This window comes from Myxine glutinosa, chromosome 8 (assembly GCF_964187855.1).
Source record: "Myxine glutinosa chromosome 8, kmMyxGlut1.1, whole genome shotgun sequence".
Classification (NCBI taxonomy): Eukaryota; Metazoa; Chordata; class Myxini; order Myxiniformes; family Myxinidae; genus Myxine; species Myxine glutinosa.
Window position 1 is genome coordinate 155065800 of NC_136268.1, and position 18814 is coordinate 155084613.

The 18814-nt window shown below is 44.6% G+C and overlaps 1 protein-coding gene across 3 annotated transcripts in view; it reads right to left on the minus strand.

The window, feature by feature from the left end:
- ANTXR2 (ANTXR cell adhesion molecule 2) overlaps window positions 1-18814 on the minus strand; it is a 154183-nt gene that overhangs the window by 89458 nt on the left and 45911 nt on the right. For all 3 annotated transcript variants that reach the window (XM_068125462.2, XM_068125464.2, XM_068125463.2), the window contains one exon: window positions 13370-13449. In XM_068125462.2, coding sequence (XP_067981563.2) covers window positions 13370-13449 — 80 coding nt within the window. The remainder of the gene's footprint in view (window positions 1-13369; window positions 13450-18814) is intronic.

Consider the following 18814-nt stretch of genomic DNA (forward strand, 5'->3'; position numbering starts at 1 on the left):
CCTATAACATCATAATCATCATTAAAATATTATACAGGAGGAGGCACTCCCATGGTGAAAATTTTGTGTCCATCAGACCAACAGTTGCAGAGAAAAAAAAATTCATACTGATCGAATGAAGCGTTGTACTTGTAGAATTATGACGTCATAACGAACACACCAATGACATCATCATTAACATATCTTATTCCCCATGGGGAGTACTTGACAATAAACCAAGTTTAAATTTTTTCCATGGAGCACTTTCAGAGATATAGAGGTGCAAAGTTTTCCAAGATGGCGCCCGTACCACGTGACCTATGATGTCATAATTATCACTAAAATTCTACTGGCGGAGGCATCGTGTTAATTTGAGAGTTTATTACTCATATTAGCCTTGTATTGGCTTAACTGTTAAGGTGGCTGGCTTAACATCTCAGGGTCCTGAGTTTCAAGCCCTTGTCATGCCATTGAATTAACACTAAGTGGGTTGACTCAGCCTGCCATCCTTCCGATGTCGGCAAAATGAGTACGAGTGGACTGTTAATAGAGGGCTTTGCATCAGCAGCACAGCAACACGCCCAGAAAATGATGCAACCAGCAGCCACAGGATGCACAAAACCACCACTTAAAAATACTTCCACTCGGGTCTTCAATTGGTCCCTGGCTTTGACACCAATACAAATTTTTATTACGGAACCAAGGCATAAAAAACTACATATATCAAACAAACAGTTTCAAATGGAGCACCTCACCGCCATTAGAGAATTTAAATTTCATCAGATGTGGCAATAAATGCGAATTGTTGCTCTCAGCTTGCCGGCTTGGTAACAGAAGACACCATTTGCATTTTTGCGACCTCCACCCCTACCCCGTTTAGAATCCCGTGCGGGCGCAGGCCACTTGCTATATTTACCAAATAGATACCAACTCAAAGCCTTTGACTTCTATAACATCCACAAGCCCTCGCCCCCTCAAGGGCGAGGGCTTAACTATAACATCCACATAACATCCACTTCTATAACATCCACAAGATATAACATCCACATCCACAAGTTCCAAACAAGTGGAACATGTCTTTCAATCCTGACAAATCTCACACTCTTACAATGTCTCTCCGAAAGGACCGACTGGACAACCCTCCCATCTACTTTCTCAACAATCCTCTCCAAGAAGTTCTGTCGCTCAAGCTTTTGGGTCTCACTATCTGCCATGATCTTTCTTGGGAAAACCACATTTCCAAGCTGGCCTCCAAAGCCAGTCGCCGACTGGGCATCCTCCGTCGTGCGAAGTCCTTCCTTGGCACACCTGAGCTCCTCACCACATACAAGGCTTTCATCCGCAGCTCAATGGAATACTTTTCCCCCCTCTGGGCTGGTGCTCCTGCCTCACACCTTGCTCGGCTTCACGCTGTTGAGGCCAAAGCTTTCAGAATCATTGGAATCTCCTGCGATGTAGTCAACGCCGAGGGCCTTTCACTCACTCACCGCAGGCAGGTTGGTGGTCTTTCTGTCTTCTACCGACTCCTCTCCGGCCTTGCTCCCCCAGCTCTCTCTGTGCTCTGTCCCCCCAATATTCCTTCAGGTCGCACAAGATCTGCCTGCAACCCTCTTCTGGTTAAACTGCCAAAGTCTGGGCTCTCTGCTCACCTTCACTCTTTCATTCCCCTTTTCTCCCGCCTCTGGAACAAACTCCCCCACTCCCTTCAATCCCACTCCTCCCTCCAGGTCTTTAAAACAGCTGTTCACCACCATCTCTTATCTTCCCCCATCGAAAACCTTGATCTTTTCTACCCCCGGTAATTCACCCCAGAGTCCTTGCAGTGTTCATATGTTTTAATCCTCTCCCACCTCCCCCCAAGTCCTCCCGATGTCCCTGCTCTCAAATGTTGTGTTTGTGTCCTTCCCCCTCTCTTTTGTGTCCTTCCCCCTCTCTCCCCATCTTGTCTACCGCTCCCCTTGTTTTTGTGTTTTGTGTGTCGGTTTGTCTTTTTGTGTGATTAATGTTAGCTCTTTCACGAGCCTCGATCTTGTATACAAAAAAAAAAAAAAAAAAAAAAAAAAAAAAAGTACCTTGTGATATACATGACAATGAAATCTCCATCTGGATTGGGCTGTTTTGTTCCCATTAAAACCCCAAATTCACAATGCAGAGAATCCAGGTTCCAATCCCAGATATTATAGTCATGGCCAAAAATATTGACACCCTTACACTTTTTTCAAAGAATTCACAATTTCCTGTAAAAATAGGTTGAAATTGACAAAAGCATTTGGTCGCCACAATTCTTTATTTCACTGTTAATATTACAGAACCGTTGTTTTTGATTCAGGACTTAATATATTGTTGCGGATATGGGATTTGCATCCATCCATATCCGCTTGTAAATATTCCCCTATTTCCTCAATACTTCCAAACTCTCCCCCAATCCCCCATACCCTAGTCCCATTTTCTGTAAACAACACTCTGTAGACCCGACCTCCCCCTATTTCCCCCATTAAATGTCGCATCCAGGTCCACCGCATCTCATGTAAGACAACTATAGGACATCTTGCTAGTTATTCTTAGTCTATGTCAGTTAAGGATTCGTTTCCATTAATTCTGACCCTTCGTTGCACCAGAATGTGATTGTATGGCACCGTTAGGAAGTTTAGGACCTCCCAATACCTCCCCGCAGCTCTTCCTCACAGTTCTCTTCAACAACAACAACAACAACAACAACGAGCGCAGGGAGTGCGCGTCCTCAATCCGGCTTGGTTGGTAGGAGTGGTGGGAGGGCACCAGGCCTTCCCAACGAGCCGCCATCGGACATGTGCTCGACGGGGTTACCAAACAGGGGCTCCCTGTCGGCTCCTCGTCAAGGGCGGAGCCCGGTAACCCCCGCACCCAATGGAAGCGGCGGACCAGCCCCAGTTGGGGCGGAACCAACCAGCCGAGGGCGTGTCACTCCCCGTGGAGCATGCGCAGTAGAGAGACAGGTGACGACAGATGCGCGCCGAGCTGAGAGAAACCAAGACGTCCCCTCCGAGCGCTGTGAGACCTCCCTGCATCTTTGGACTGTGTTTATCCTGTCCCCGAGCCAAGGTGCACCTTGTGCCATCGACCTACCTGTCCATCCCTGCCATCAATCCCTGTGTAAGTCTACCTTGTCCGTTTGTCCGTGGTCTGTCTGGGGTAAGATAAGACTGTATTTAAGTGCCCATCTCTTCTGTGTCTTTACCTCACTCTGCCTTGTAATCTACCCCCTTTTCTCCACCACTGTAATTATACCCTCCTCCGGAGGTCTTGAGAACTGTACTGCGTCGTTTCATCTTTCCCAGTCGTCGTGTCCTTTCTATCATTGATTTGGCATAGCGCGATTTGGCCAACGTCTGGGTGAATCGGGTGAGTCGGGAAGAAAGGGGGAACAACTGTTCGGCCGCGGTTACCTCCGCTCGGTAAATAACATCCAATCTGCGGTCCGTAACAACTGGTGTCGAGGAGTGGGATACGAGGCCCGAACCAAATGAAAAAAAAAAAAAACATCCAGACAAAATTTGGTCAAAATTATAAAGTACCGAAATTGCTTTTGTTTTACAAAAACCCGAATTTTGAAAGTCGCGCTATGGGAGATCAAGACGGCTGGGTTCCGGTAGAGGAGAGTGAGGCAGGGTCGATCCAGGACCAAATTGAGGGACATGAGGAGAGCGAAGCAGTGAGGACGGCAGGTTCGCAAAATGGCGGCGCTAGGCATGGGGAAGAAGAGCGCGAACAACAGGTCGGCACCGCGCATGGGATTGCGGTAGCGGTACCCGTGCCGCCGATGGACATGCAAGTCCTCATGGCGCAAATAGGGGCCCTGTTGGCCCAGAATAGCGAGAAATTGAGGGAGGACATGGGGGCCAATAGCCAACGGTTAGAACAAAGGATGGGGTCCAATAGCGAGAAATTGAGGGAGGACATGGGGGCCCAGATCGGAGGGTTAGGGAGTAGAATAGAGGGATTAGGAAACAAATTTGAGGGACTAGACAACAAATTTGAGGGACTAGACAACAAATTTGAGGGACTAGACAACAAATTTGAGGGACTAGACAACAAATTTGAGGGACTAGACAACAAATTTGAGGGACGAGACAACAAATTTGAGGGACTAGACAATAGATTAGGGGAAATACAGGAGGGGTTAATGGGGGTAGAAAACAGAATGGCCGCTCAAGAGAATCAAATGGAAGGGATGAAAATGGGGTTAGAGGGGTTAGAAAACAGTATGGAAGGCAAATTGAGGGACATGAGGGACCAAGCGGAAAGGGAAGTTAAACAAATGGGGCAGCAGATAGAGGGGGTCAGAATGGGGGTAGAAACTAAATTGGATGCTCACAGGGAGGAAATGGAGCAGATGAGGGTGGCATCTGGGCAGGAGATGCAAGTGATGGGATGGGAGATCAGAAGAGGTGTGAGTGAGGAGGTCGGAGGAGTGCGCGAGGAGGTGAGGCACTGTGAGGAGCGCATGGAGAAGGAGGTGAGAAAGGGGACTGTAAAATTGCAAGGTGGTATAGAGGAGTTGACGCTGGGAGTAGAACAGCTGACAGTGGGACAAAAGGAGTTGGGGGACCAGGTAAAAAAAGAACACAGCGGTAATAGAGGGTTTAAAATCAACACAGAAGGAGATGAAAAAGGACGTAGGGGTAATTAAAAAAGAGTGTCAGACGGTACATGAGGACCTGACGAGGAAAATGAACAAGGTGGTAGAGGTGATGGAGGTTAAAGAGCGGGAGGTGCGGGAGCACATATAAAAAAATAAGGTGGAGTTAGAGGAAGAACTTAAGGGGGCACACGAGGAGATGAAGGAGGTGAAGCAGAAATTAGAAGAAGTGGAAGAAGGGGTGAGCGAAATTAAGAAGCGACGGAGAGAGGATAAGAAAGAGATAAAAGAGGAAGTAAAAGAATTGGTCCAAAGTCTGTGTTCGGATCGTGATGATGTGCTCATTAACCGGATGAGGGATTCGCAGGTGATGGAGGAGAAGCGAAGAGAAAGAGGACCCGGTGTAAGTGGTGACCAATATGGTCGTGCGTATGATGCGCCAGGTGATTTATTAAGCTTGGGGGTCGAGATGGACCCGGATGTTCGTGAGAGGCCAAGAGTGAGGTGTATGGCTGGTCCGGAGTGTATGGAACGAGGGTGCGAGCGAGAGGGTCCGGTGATGGGAGAGGAGCGAGGTGTGAGTGAGCAAGGTTGTGGTGGTATGGAATGGGTAGCGGGTTGCGGAAGCGTGACCCATGCATCGACACCAACAGGGGTAGTTTTTAGAGGGACAGGGGAGGCACGGGAGCCCCTTGGGGGTAATGTACTGTGGGGGCCCGGCCGGTTCGGCCCCGCGCTGACCCCACAAGGGGCGACGCACGGGGTCCGGCAGGCGGGCAACGACTCACATATGAGGTGGTCCCACAAGGTCCCACTCGCGCCGTATGACGGTGGGTAAGGGTGGCATCCCTGCCACCCTTCCCATGATGGGGGCAAATGCGCTATAGTATATGGGGTGGCTATGACAACCGAGCCAGGGAGGGCTTGGTTATATTGATAGGGACTAGAGGTGACTATAGGTGACAAGATTTAAGTAAGAGACTTGGTACCTGTAGTGGGGACGTAGTAGCTTAGTGTTTGATAATGACGTGGGAGCGCTGAGTGTAAGGGAAGACGGAGGAGCGCGAGTTTTAGAAGGGAGTAGACAGAGCAGATGATGCAGTATGAATGGAAGTGCTGGTGAGCAGCTTCAAATGAGGCATCGGTGAGGCAATGCTCCGAGGTGTGTGTGAGTGTACAAGTGATGAATGAGAGAGCGTTGCGGATGAGTGTCATGGTGAGTAGTGAGTGTTGTGGATCAGCGCGAATGCGCTTGGGGGAGAGAAGGGTGCAGGCGGCACCAAGTATGAGAGCACAGGTGTGCAAGTACAGGTGTGTGGAATATATGGAGCAGAGAATGAGTGGTGTGGAGAGAGTTGGAGTAAGTGGTACGGAGTGGTGTGCATGGTGCGAAGGTGTGAATGGGGGAAGAGTGGACCCCCATCACGGATACCCGGGGCGGGTAGTGTAAGTGTTAGGTAGAGGGTATAGGTAAATTGTGGTTGGATATTGGCATCTGTGGTGCGGGTGGAAGAATGATGTTTCGAAGGGTGCATTAGTGTTGTGGAAATGGCTGGGCGTGTAGCCTGTTAGTGTGTGTAGTTGGTTTGGGCACTCCACCACTGTGAGGATGTCGGCCAGGTGAGGCCGCAGGTGGGCTCTGGGAGCCGGTAGAGTAGTTGTGGATGGGGCCCGAGGATCCGGAGGACGGACCCGGGTAGCCCAGTGCCAGAGGGCACCAAGGGGTGACAGAGCCAAGAGGGGCCTTCCCCAATTAGATAGGTTAGGGTGAGGAGCTAGGTAAGCTCGGGTGGCAACTACAGTGGTGGAGGTGTGCAGGTGGGTCGACCTGCTGGGAGAGCTACACGTCACAGCCCAGAAATTGTGCAAGGGCACCGGGAGATGAATCGGGGGAGTGAGACCCCAAATTGAGCAGCACCACAGATGGTCAATGGGATTTTGGTTCTTCGAACCACATAGAGTAATGAGGGCCAATGGTTTGGCAGGAGAAAGACCCCGGGTAATGTAAAGTTGTTAAAGTCATTTAGGAAATAGTTAGGATTGATGAACCTGTCGCACCATACGCAGCCACTTACCTGAGGTGATGATGATGGCTCCACACCTGTGTTTTCTTTGTTTTGTGTTGCAGGAAAGGAGAATTGCTGTTTGGATTTGTGAGACGCATCACGAGGTGGATGAGACATTGGGGTGATTCCATCTCTCCCTCCTTAGGAGGGACTGATGATGAATTGGTGATGGCAAATTTTGATGTTGAGTTGGAGATGGTAAATTTTGATGAGAGTTGGAAAAGGCAAATTTGATTGGTTAGGAGGGAGAGAAGACGAATTTGGTTTATGGGAGGAACGGGGAAGACAGTAGGGACGTTTGTTGATGTGTAAAGTAGATGTTTATGGGTAGTGTTGTGTTTTGTGGATACAGTAAGGGGTAAGGGAGGGGCAATGTAGGTTACCTGGTGGGGGGGGGGGGCGTACGGTAGGAATGTACCTCTCTCACCTGGTTCCCATGTGCCCCCAGTGTGCATTACCTTGTATTGCGTGCACTTTTGCGCCCTTACCACTTTACTCACTTGTCTTCTTTTGTCTCCCACCTCCGAGGATCTGGCTTTGGGGCAGAGAGAGAGGAGAGAGAGGTGCTGGCTACGCAGTTGTGGGCCTGTACTTCCGCTGCTTGCTGCCTGGATCGATACACCATATGGACCGCAATTTTTGTGGCCGCCCACAATGGACCGCAGTTCTTTTGCGGTCAAGCACCACCCGGTGATGGACCTCTGGGTCAACGTGGCACCTATGCCATACAGGTGAACCACTTTTAGTTGGCCCCCCTGATGGCCACAATTCAGAAATGGACGCGGTTGGCACCTTTCTTTATTTCAAAAGAAGCCAGAAGGCCAAGTGCACTCCATGAAGGCAAGACCAGCGGCAGAACATCGGCCGGCTGCGACACCACCGGTGACCATGGACACTTGATTGTGCATTGTTATTGAACACTTTATTGGTGCACCGGATGGTGCTGACTGTGCATAAGGGGGTGGTGCTTTTGGTGCTTGGAAGGGGTGCTCTGCACATTATTAAAGGCCGTAGGGCCACAGGGCACTCGTGGGTTGGTGTATCGATGCTGGCATGCGTGCTCTCCCTATGCATAACATCTGCATGTGTTCCTCAAAGAACAGGTCCTGGATCGTCGTGTAAATATCAGTGTAGTCTTGTATAAATGATGCTCCCTACCGGCTGTATGTTTAGTTTGAGGATGCTTTCCGCGATTCGGTTATCCTGTGGGTGTGTTTCTGTTAGGAGAAGGGTGCAACGTCGCAGGGGGACATATTTACTCATTTGTGAACATCTGTAAAACTGTCGCACTCAGGGTTGAGTTAATAGTAGAGGGAACTACATCTGAGTGCCACACTAAAGTAGGTAAAAATTTATCGGGTCGGTACGCCCCGAGGTCGAGAAGGGTGCAGTGTTGCGGATATGGGATTTGCATCCATCCATATCCGCTTGTAAATATTCCCCTATTTCCTCAATACTTCCCAACTCTCCCCAATCCGCCATTCCCTAGTCCCATTTTCTGTAAACAACACTCTGTAGACCCGACCTCCCCCTATTTCCCCCATTAAATGTCGCATCCAGGTCCACCGCATCTCATGTAAGACAACTATAGGACATCTTGCTAGTTATTCTTAGTCTATGTCAGTTAAGGATTCGTTTCCATTAATTCTGACCCTTCGTTGCACCAGAATGTGATTGTATGGCACCGTTAGGAAGTTTAGGACCTCCCAATACCTCCCCGCAGCTCTTCCTCACAGTTCTCTTCAACAACAACAACAACAAAAACAACGAGCGCAAGGAGTGCGCATCCTCAATCCGGCTTGGTTGGTAGGAGTGGTGGGAGGGCACCAGGCCTTCCCAACGAGCCGCCATCGGACATGTGCTCGACGGGGTTACCAAACAGGGGCTCCCTGTCGGCTCCTCGTCAAGGGCAGAGCCCGGTAACCCCCGCACCCAATGGAAGCGGCGGACTGGCCCCAGTTGGGGCGGAACCAACCAGCCGAGGGCGTGTCACTCCCCGTGGAGCATGCGCAGAAGAGAGAGAGGTGACGACAGATGCGCGCCGAGCTGAGAGAAAGCAAGACCCCCCCCCCCCCTTCACATGCCTCCCCCCCTTCACATGCCTCCCCCCCAAAGCCCTCTCCCTCCCACAGATCTCTCGATGTCTCCATGTCTCTCGGTCCCTGCTCTCAAATGTTGTGTTTGTGTCCTTCCCCCTCTCTCCCCATCTTGTCTACCGCTCCCGATGTTATTTGTTTTATGTGTCCGTTTGTCTTTCTGTGTGATTAATGTTCGCTCTTTCACGAGCCTCGATCTTGTATACAAAAAAAAAAAAAAAAAAAAAAAAAAAGACGTCCCCTCCGAGCGCTGTGAGACCTCCCTGCATCTTTGGACTGTGTTTATCCTGTCCCCGAGCCAAGGTGCACCTTGTGCCATCGACCTACCTGTCCATCCCTGCCATCAATCCCTGTGTAAGTCTACCTTGTCCGTTTGTCCATGGTCTGTCTGGGATAAGATAAGACTGTATTTAAGTGCACATCTCTTCTGTGTCTTTACCTCACTCTGCCTTGTAATCTACCCCCTTTTCTCCACCACTGTAATTATACCCTCCTCCGGAGGTCTTGAGAACTGTACTGCGTCGTTTCATCTTTCCCAGTCATCATGTCCTTTCTATCATTGATTTGGCATAGCGCGATTTGGCCAACGTCTGGGTGAATCGGGTGAGTCGGGAAGAAAGGGGGAACAACTGTTCGGCCGCGGTTACCTCCGCTCGGTAAATAACATCCAATCCGCGGTCCGTAACAATATCATTTTAAATCAGAAAATAAAAAGAAATGGCATTGACAAAATTATTGACACCTAAGACTTAATATTTGGTAGCACAGAATTTGGACAAAATAACTGCAGTGAAGCGCTTCCTGTAACCATGAATGAGCTTCCTCCACCTCTCTACTGACAGTTTGACCCACTGTTCTTGTGCAAACTGCTCCAGTTCTCCCAGATTTGAAGAGTGCCTTCTCCCAACTGCTGTTTTCAGATCTCCCCAAAGGTGTTCAATGGGATTTAGATCTGGACTCATTGCTGGCAACTTCAGAACAGTCCAGCGTTTTGTCTTGAACCATTCCTGGGTGCTTTTTGAAGTGTGTTTGGGGTCATTGTCCTGCTGCAAGACCCATGACCTTTGACGGAGACCCAGCTTCCTGACACTGGGTTGAACATTGCGCTCCAAAATGCCTTGGCAATCTCCTGATTTAATGATGCCATGCACACATTCAAGGTACCCAGTGCCAGAGGCAGCACAGCAACCCCAAAACATCACTGTACCTCCTCCATGTTTGACTGGAGGGAAGGTGTTCTTTTCTTTGAAGGCTTCATTTTGTTTTCTGTAAACATAGAGATGATGTGCTTTACCAAAAGCTCTAATTTGGTCTCATCTGTCCACAGGACATTCTCCCCGAAGGATTTTGGCTTGTTCAGGTGTGTTGTGGCAAACTCCAGTCAGGCTTTCTCATCAGTGAGGTCCTCCTGGGTCACCTACCATAGAACCCCCTTTCATTGAGTTGGCAACGGATGGTGTGAGTTGAAACTGTCGTACCTTGTGTCTGAAGGTCAGCTTGAATCTGTTTGGCAGTTGATCGAGATGCTTTCTCCACTATTCAAACAATCCTTCGCTGCAATCCTCGATAAAGTTTTCTCTTGCGGCCACGTCCAGGGAGATTGGCGACAGTGCCATGGGCCTTAAACTTCCTGATAACATTGCGTATGGTGGACACAGCAACATCAAGGTGTCTGGAGATGGACTTGAAGCCTTGAGATTGTCCATGCTTGGCTACAATCTTGTGTCTGATCTCCTCAGCCAAATCTCTGGTTTTCTTTCTTTTCTCCATGCTCATTGTGGTACATAATTTCAGTTCAATTCCAAAGTAAAGGAGAATCACCTGCTTGAAATCTAATTATTTATAACAACTTCTTAAAGGTGCCAATAATATTGTCTGGGCCATTTTAGGATTTCTGTGTGGAATAAGCTAAGATTTAGTAATTGGTTCAGATTTTTTTGTTTTGTTCCACTGAAAACCAAATACAAATGTAGAGACAAAAATAATTTTTAATTTCAACAATTTTCTGGAAGAAATGGTGCATTATTTGAAAGAGGTGCAAGCATGCCAATATTTTTGGCCACGGCTGTATGTCTTTATCCATTAATTGTCTAATAATATCCTTGGAATTAATGTAAAATGACACAACACAACAACAACAACAACATGCATTTTAAGGCCATTTTCCCTGCTAGAGCGGGGGTTAGCCAATGTTAGGTTAATGTAAAATGACACTAACGTTTATTTTTGTTTGAGATCCTCGATATACGTACATACTGTATATACTTGTATATACAGTCACATGAAAAAGTAAGTACACCCCATGTAAAGTTTTGACTTATTCAACATATTTCAACATACAGCTATTTGATCTTCATTTCAACAATATTGATAGATAAAGGTGATATAATACAACAGATATCATGAAACATTTACATTTTGTAGTCCATTGTATAATTTAAATAAACATAAATGCAAATTTCGCATGTGGAAAAAGTAAGTACACCCTTGGCTCTAATAGGTGGTATTGCCCCCTTTGGCAGAAACAACCTCAAGTAGACGTTTCTTATAACTGTCTACCAGTCTCTGACATCGACTGGGAGAAATTTTTTCCCACTCCTCCATGCAGAATTCTTTCAGCTGTGCGATGTTTGAGGGGTTTCTTGCATGCACAGCTCATTTCAAATCCCTCCACAACATCTCGATGGGATTTAGATCCGGGCTTTGACTTGGCCATTCCAGAACCCTCCATTTCTTTCTTTTCAGCCATTCCTTGGTGGATTTACTGGTATGTTTAGGGTCATTGTCATGTTGCAAGTTCCACCTTCAGTTGAGCTTCAACTTTCCGACAGATGGCCTCACATTATCCTCAAGCACCCTGTGGTACAATGAAGAATTCATAGTGGATTCTATGATGGTGAGCTGCCCAGGCCCTGATGCAGCAAAGCTGCCCCAAACCATAATATTTCCACCACCATGCTTTACAGTTGGTATCAGGTTCTTGTGGTGAAATGCTGTCTTTGGTTTTCGCCAAACATGTCTTCTGGTACTGTGGCTAAATAGCTCTACCTTTGACTCATCTGTCCAGAGCACATTGTTCCAGAAGTGCTGGTCTTTACCTCGGTGTTCATTGGCAAACTTTAGTCTTGCCCTGATGTTCTTTCTGGACAGCAAAGGTTTCCTCCTGGCACACCTCCCATGTAGATCAAATTTGTGCAGCCTCTTTCTAATGGTGGACTCGTGCACTTTGACATCAACAGTGGGAAGAGCTACCTGTAGGTCCCGTGACGACATTCTGGGGTTCTTAGAGACTTCTTTCAGCACCTTCAGGTCTGCCCTCGGGCTGAACTTGCTGGGGCGGCCTGGCCTGAACAAGTTGGCAGTTGTTTGGAATCTTCTCCACTTGTAGATGATCTTCCGGACAGTCGAATGATTGATTTCAAATTGTTTGGAGATCTTTTTAAATCCCTTCCCAGACTCGTAGGCATCCGTAACCTTCTTTCTGAAGGCCCCAGAGAGCTCTTTTGATCTCGGCATGGTGATGCCGCACACTTCAACAACAAAGAGCAAACCAAACTAAATGTCTGAGGTTTAAATAAGACAGGTTCCTCCAAGATCCTCTCTAACGATGTTCTAATCATTTGCACCTGAGCTGGTGCACCTGATTCTAATTTTAGGTGTTTGAAGTAGTGATAAATGTAGGGGTGTACTTACTTTTTCCACATGCGAAATTTGCAATTATGTTTATTTAAATTATACAATGGACTACAAAATGTAAATGTTTCATGATATTTGTTATATTATATCACCTTTATCTATCAATATTGTTGAAATGAAGATCAAATAGCTGTATGTTGAAGTATGTTGAAAAAGTCAAAACTTTACATGGGGTATACTTACTTTTTCACGTGACTGTACGCACACACACACACACACACACACACACACACACACACACACACACACACACACACACACACACACACACACACACACACACACACACACACACACACACACACACACAATATAATATATATTATATATATATATATATATATATATATATATATATATATATATATATATATATATCGTATATATAAAAGGCCTTAGATCATTTAAGAAAACCAAATACTGTGCAATACCAATAAATCAATGTTACACTTGTTTACACAGTTGACTGTCAAATGGTTCTTTCCAGGAAAAATTTTTTTGACATAACTTGTAAATATTTATCACTTTTGCCATCTGGCTGTTTGGAACTAGACCAAGTTGTTTCACACTGTTATAACAAATACAAATTTCATCCTAAATGGGACAGACTATGCCATTAATAAATTCAGACGAGCAGGTTTTGATGGAAAAAAATTCATCATTCACTTTATAATTCGTTTTTAAAGTATCACAAACGATGCCGTCTGTCAGCACCAAATAGGAAGTTGCAAAAATATTTCTTTATTCATTATAGTGATGAAAGAAAAAAATGTTGAAAATGTGCTCCTCAGAACGGAAGAATAATGGCCACAGTGATGCCAACAGACGTTTCCTTGTGACGACACAAACCATATTATTGCGAACGCACAAATGCATCATTGTTCACCACATTTGTGGACTTCGACATTCCTTACCGCTCTTTTTGCATAATTGAAGAGCTCATCAACAAGCTCTCCATCTGTAAGAGTCACAATGACGCTTGAGGCTTGCTGACCTGAAAAATAGCACAAATAATAACGATAAGGATGTACGCAGTCACCATACGATACAGTTCTGAACATAATAATAAAGCAAAGACACTATACTTCAAAAAGGGACATCAAACAAGAGTCCAGATGAAAGGGATCATTTATAACCCAGAATAACAAAGCAGCGCAAAAAGGTCAACATGCACATTTTGTGGGGTCACAAAAGGTCATATCATCAGTCATGGAGTATTGGGAAAGCGATTATTTATTGATATTTGAAGTTAAAATTATTGTTACACTTGTGGTGTTGGGAGCAGTAGTTATTTCTCAGGTTTTGATCACCGTTCGTGTTGGTGTAGATTAGTAGGAAATTCTGAACATGTATAACATGCATATGGTAAGGGTAAGTTGATGCGTACTGCTGTAAGGAGACAGTTTTGTCTAATTTAGATAATAGACAGGGTACGACATAAGACATTTTGTCCCTCTGTTCCCCTTATGTGAACTGGGCAAGTATGGGCAAGTGAAAGGTCAATACACATGTGTCATTCCCACCTACTCTGGGCAGGGGCACCGTAACGGGGGGAAAGGTTAGGATGATTCCAAGGGCCCTGCACTGACAGGGGCCCTAAAAATTATTAGAACATTAGGTAAAAATGTGCACACGTGCTTCATAGGGGCCCATTGTGATATCTTTTCATGGGGCCCAAAATCCCTGGTGGCACCCTCGACTCTAGGAGAGGGAGATGGGGTGGGGGAGAAGTACATGTCCTCCCAAATGCATGTCTGAGTGGGAGGCAGGCCATGGAGTGCACCCAGTTCATGAATGGAGGAACCCCTGGGCTATGATTAGCAGACCCCTCTGGGCAGAAAAACCCTTTGCCTTGCAGCTGGTTATTGGCCAGTTTGATATTCCATCTCCAGGTGCTGCCATCGCCGGGCACCGAAAGGGAGTACTCGATTTTTATTCCATTTGTTTGTTGTACACCGCTCCTTTCCTATGCCATCTCCAGGCATTGAAAAACGTCATTGCCGGGCACCGAAGTGTGCTCGGCAGTGACGCACGCTGAAAGGGAGTACTCAGTTTTCACTCTGGTTGTTGTACACCGCACCTTTCCTATGCCATCTCCAGGCATTGCAAATCGTCATTGCTGGGCACCGAAGGGGGCTCGGCAGTGACGCACGCTGAAAGAGAGTACTCAGTTTTCACTCTGGTTGATTTCTTGTTTTCTTTCTTTCTTGGTTGTCCGGACGATATCTCAGCCATCCTTTGAGCTAGGAAGCTGAAATTTCGGCACAGTAGTGAGCAAGTCCTTTGTCAAATACGGTATTTTTTGTTTTTTGAATAATCAATTAATTGAGGAGTTATTTAATTATTAGCGTTTAATTAAGTACTTATTTAATTAATTAAATTTCATTTATCTTCTGACCATTATTAACTCAGGCACCTTTTGAGTTAGGAAGCTGATATTTGGACATGCCAATGACCAGGTGATTTGGCTGCAAAGGATATTTTTGATTTATTAATTAATCAATTAATCGATTAATTATTTAATTATTCGATTAATGACAAAAATTTTTTTTTTTTTTAAGTTACAGATTCTGATGAAATAGTGGTAGTTTATGTGTTCTCTGACCAAATTGATTAATAATTTAATTTTTTTATGATTATTATTTATTTATTTTCATTATTAATCATTTATTTATTTTCTTTCTCATTTGGCCAATATCTCAGGCACCTTTTGAGCTGGGAAGCTAATATTTGGACATGAGTGACCAAGTGATGTGGCTATCAAGGATATTTTTGATTTATTGATTAATCATTTCATCTATTAAGTATTTATTGATTAATCGATTAATTATTTATTGAGTAATCAATTAATTATTTAATTTTTTATAAATGACTTATTTAATTAAATTTCTAAAAGATACATCTTCGGATGAAGCACTACTGGTTTAGTTATGCGATTAGCCAATTGATTATGAAAATATTTTGTGATAATCTTTTATTGATTTTAATTATACAATTAATCAATCAATTAGTGTACACCTCTCCCTCCCAATGCAGCCTCAATGAGCTGCACTGCGGTATTGCCGGGCGCCGGAGGCGCCCCGGCAATGCCGCGCTGCAGCATATTTAATTATTTGGCATGGGGCGGTGTACTTTGAATGTATGTGTACTTGTTTGTTTTCTTTCTTTCTTTCTTGTTTGTTTGTCCGGGCGATATCTCAGCCATCCTTTGAGCTAGGAAGCTGAAATTTCGGCACAATAGTGAGCAAGTCCTTTGTCAAAAACGGTATTTTTTGTTTTTTGATTAATTAATTGAGGAGTTATTTAATTATTAGCGATTAATTAAGTACTTATTTGAACCACCTTTGGAGGCCATTTTTCCCTGCAAAGCAGGGGTTGGCCTTTTTTGGGCACCGTGGTCCCCTTTTTGAAGCAATGTTTTATGGCCAGATGCCCTTCCTGCCACCAACCCTGTTGGTCACCTCTTGCGACACACAGGGAATTACCAGTGAACTGGTACTCAATTTGCCGACCTCGGAAGGATGACAAGCTGAGTCAACACTCCTGGTATTAATTCAGCGATCAACCGGGATTCGAACCCAGGATCCTAGGATCCCAAGCCAGCACCCTAACCACGAAGCCAACACCAGGCTAATTAAGTACTTATTTAATTAATCAAATTTCCTTTCTCTTCTGACCATCAACTCAGGCACCTTTTGAGTTAGGAAGCTGATATTTGGACATGCCAATGACCAGGTGATTTGGCTGCAAAGGCTATTTTTGATTTATTAATTAATCAATTAATCGGTTAATTATTGAATTATTCGATTAATTACTAAAAAAAAAAAAATTTTAAGTTACAGATTCTGATGAAATGGTGGTGGTTTATGTGTTCTCTGACCGAATTGATTAATCATTTAATTTTTTTATGATTATTATTTATTTATTTTCATTATTAATCATTTATTTATTTTCTTTCTCATTTGGCCAATACCTCAGGCACCTTTTGAGCTGGAAAGCTAATATTTGGACATGAGTGACCAAGTGATGTCGCTATCAAGGATATTTTTGATTTATCGATTAATCAATAAATCAATTAATTATTTAATTATTCAATTAATTACAACAAAAAAAAAATCTGTTACAGATTCTGATGAAATGGTGGTGGTTTATGTGTTCTATGACCGAATTGATTAATAATTTAATTTTTTAATGATTATTATTTATTTCTTTTTATTATTAATCATTTATTTATTTTCTTTCTCATTTGGCCAATACCTCAGGCACCTTTTGAGCTGGGAAGCTAATATTTGGACATGACAGTGACCAAGTGATGTGGCTATCAAGGATATTTTTGATTTATTGATTGATCATTTAATCGATTAATTATTTATTGATTAATTGATTAATTATTTATTGATTAATCAATTAATTTTTTATTTTTTTTACTAATGATTTATTTAATTAAATTTCTAAAAGATACATCTTCGGATGAAGCACTAGTGGTTTAGTTATGCTATTAGCCAATTGATTAAGAAAATATTTTGTGATGATCTTTTATTGATTTTAATTATACAATTAATCAATCAATTGGTGTACACCTCTCCCTCCCAATGCAGCCTCTATGAGCTGCACTGCGGTATTGCCGGGCGCCGAAGGCCGAAGGCGCCCCAGCAATGCCGCGCTGCAGGATATTTAATTATTTGACATGGGGGCGGTGTACTTTGAATGTATCTTTACTTGTTTGTTTGTTTGTCCGGGTGATATGTCAGCCATCCATTGAGCTAGGAAGCTAAACTTTGAGCACAATATTGAGCAAGTGCTTTGGCAAAAACGGTGTTTTTTGTTTATTGATTAATCAATTAATTGATGAATTACTTATTATATATCTATTGATTAATTATTTATTTTCTTTCTCATCTGGGCAATATCTCAAGCATCTTTTGAGCTAGCAAGCTGATATTTGGACATGACAGTGACCAAGTGATTTGGCTGTAAAGGGTATTTTTGATTTATTGATTTATTCATTAATCAATTGTTTGACTAATTATTTAATTATTCAATTAATTGCTTAATTAATTGTTTTTTTAAAGTTACAGCTTCGAATGAAGCACTGGTGGTTGAGGTAAACAATTAATCAATTATTGTACACCTCTCCCTCCAAATACCATCTATATGTGCTGCACAGCCTCCTTGCTCCCCTCTGCATCCTCTCTCTCTCCGCTTACTCCTCACTCTCCCCTCCCCACTCTCCCTCCCCCTCCTCTCTGCCCTACTTCCTCACTCTCCCCTCTCTCATTTTCTCTCTCTCCCCCTCTCTTACCCTTCTCCCCCTCTCTTTCTCTCTCTCCCCCTCTCTTACCCTCTCTTACCCCGCGATTACACGTTGTCCCTGCCTTTCAGGGACACGGCTTATCGTGCATGCGATCAAGACTCTTCTCCTTGTCATCGCGTCTACTCAAACCCCGCGAGCCAGGGAATAGCTCACGAAAGTTTGTTGACCTTGTATACCCTCAAGTCTCTTCGCACAGGTGCAAACAAGCGAGCGGAAGTAGTCCACTATGTCCGTATCAAAGATTATGTTTTGACCGCACTATTTCCCGCGGTTGCAGTATTACTGTATACGACTAGAATTTTTCTTCTCCAACATGCTGTTTCACGGCATTTTTATTCTGCAACAGAAATGAGGCGACGGACGCATACAGAGACTGCGTACAATCTTGAGACGTCGATATGCTATATGCTATCCTGTGCATTTTATTCATGTACATCATTCTGTTCTGAATAGCCGTTGCAGATCTCTGAAAGCCGGCTTCTGCCAATGGCTTTGCGATGGCCGTATGAACAACCAAGTTGTGCACAGAGCAATCGAGTTTGCCTTGTATCTCTGACGATGACCACATTTCCAGTAAAATGTCCACTTCGGCCTTTTCTCATGGACGTCCCTTTTCTTCATCGATAGCATCTTCAGACTGGGCTCTGCTTTTTGCTTCCACTTTCGGCATTTTACTTTGAAAACGCTGAGAAATCCAGAATGTAACACGCATGGATCGCTCAAATTGAGTGTAGTACAAATACGTGTATAACGTTACCAGATTATGGTTGATCCGGCAGCGCGATATATTTTGCATTCTGAAACCGGAAAAAGCTGAAAACCCGGAAGTACTATTTGCTGCAAAAGACATACCCGTGCGGTACGGTGGATTAATCTGCGGTTTACCCCCTGGGGACGTCTTTCTTCCTGAGAGCCGAGGAGTTAACCTGCCTTTTTGCCGGGAAATGATTACTCGGCTCTCAGGGAACCAGTTTTGCGTCTTCACGTGGGTCATTTCCCAGCTCTCGGAGAACTCTCCCAATGAGGCGGGGAGAGCTCCTTGGCT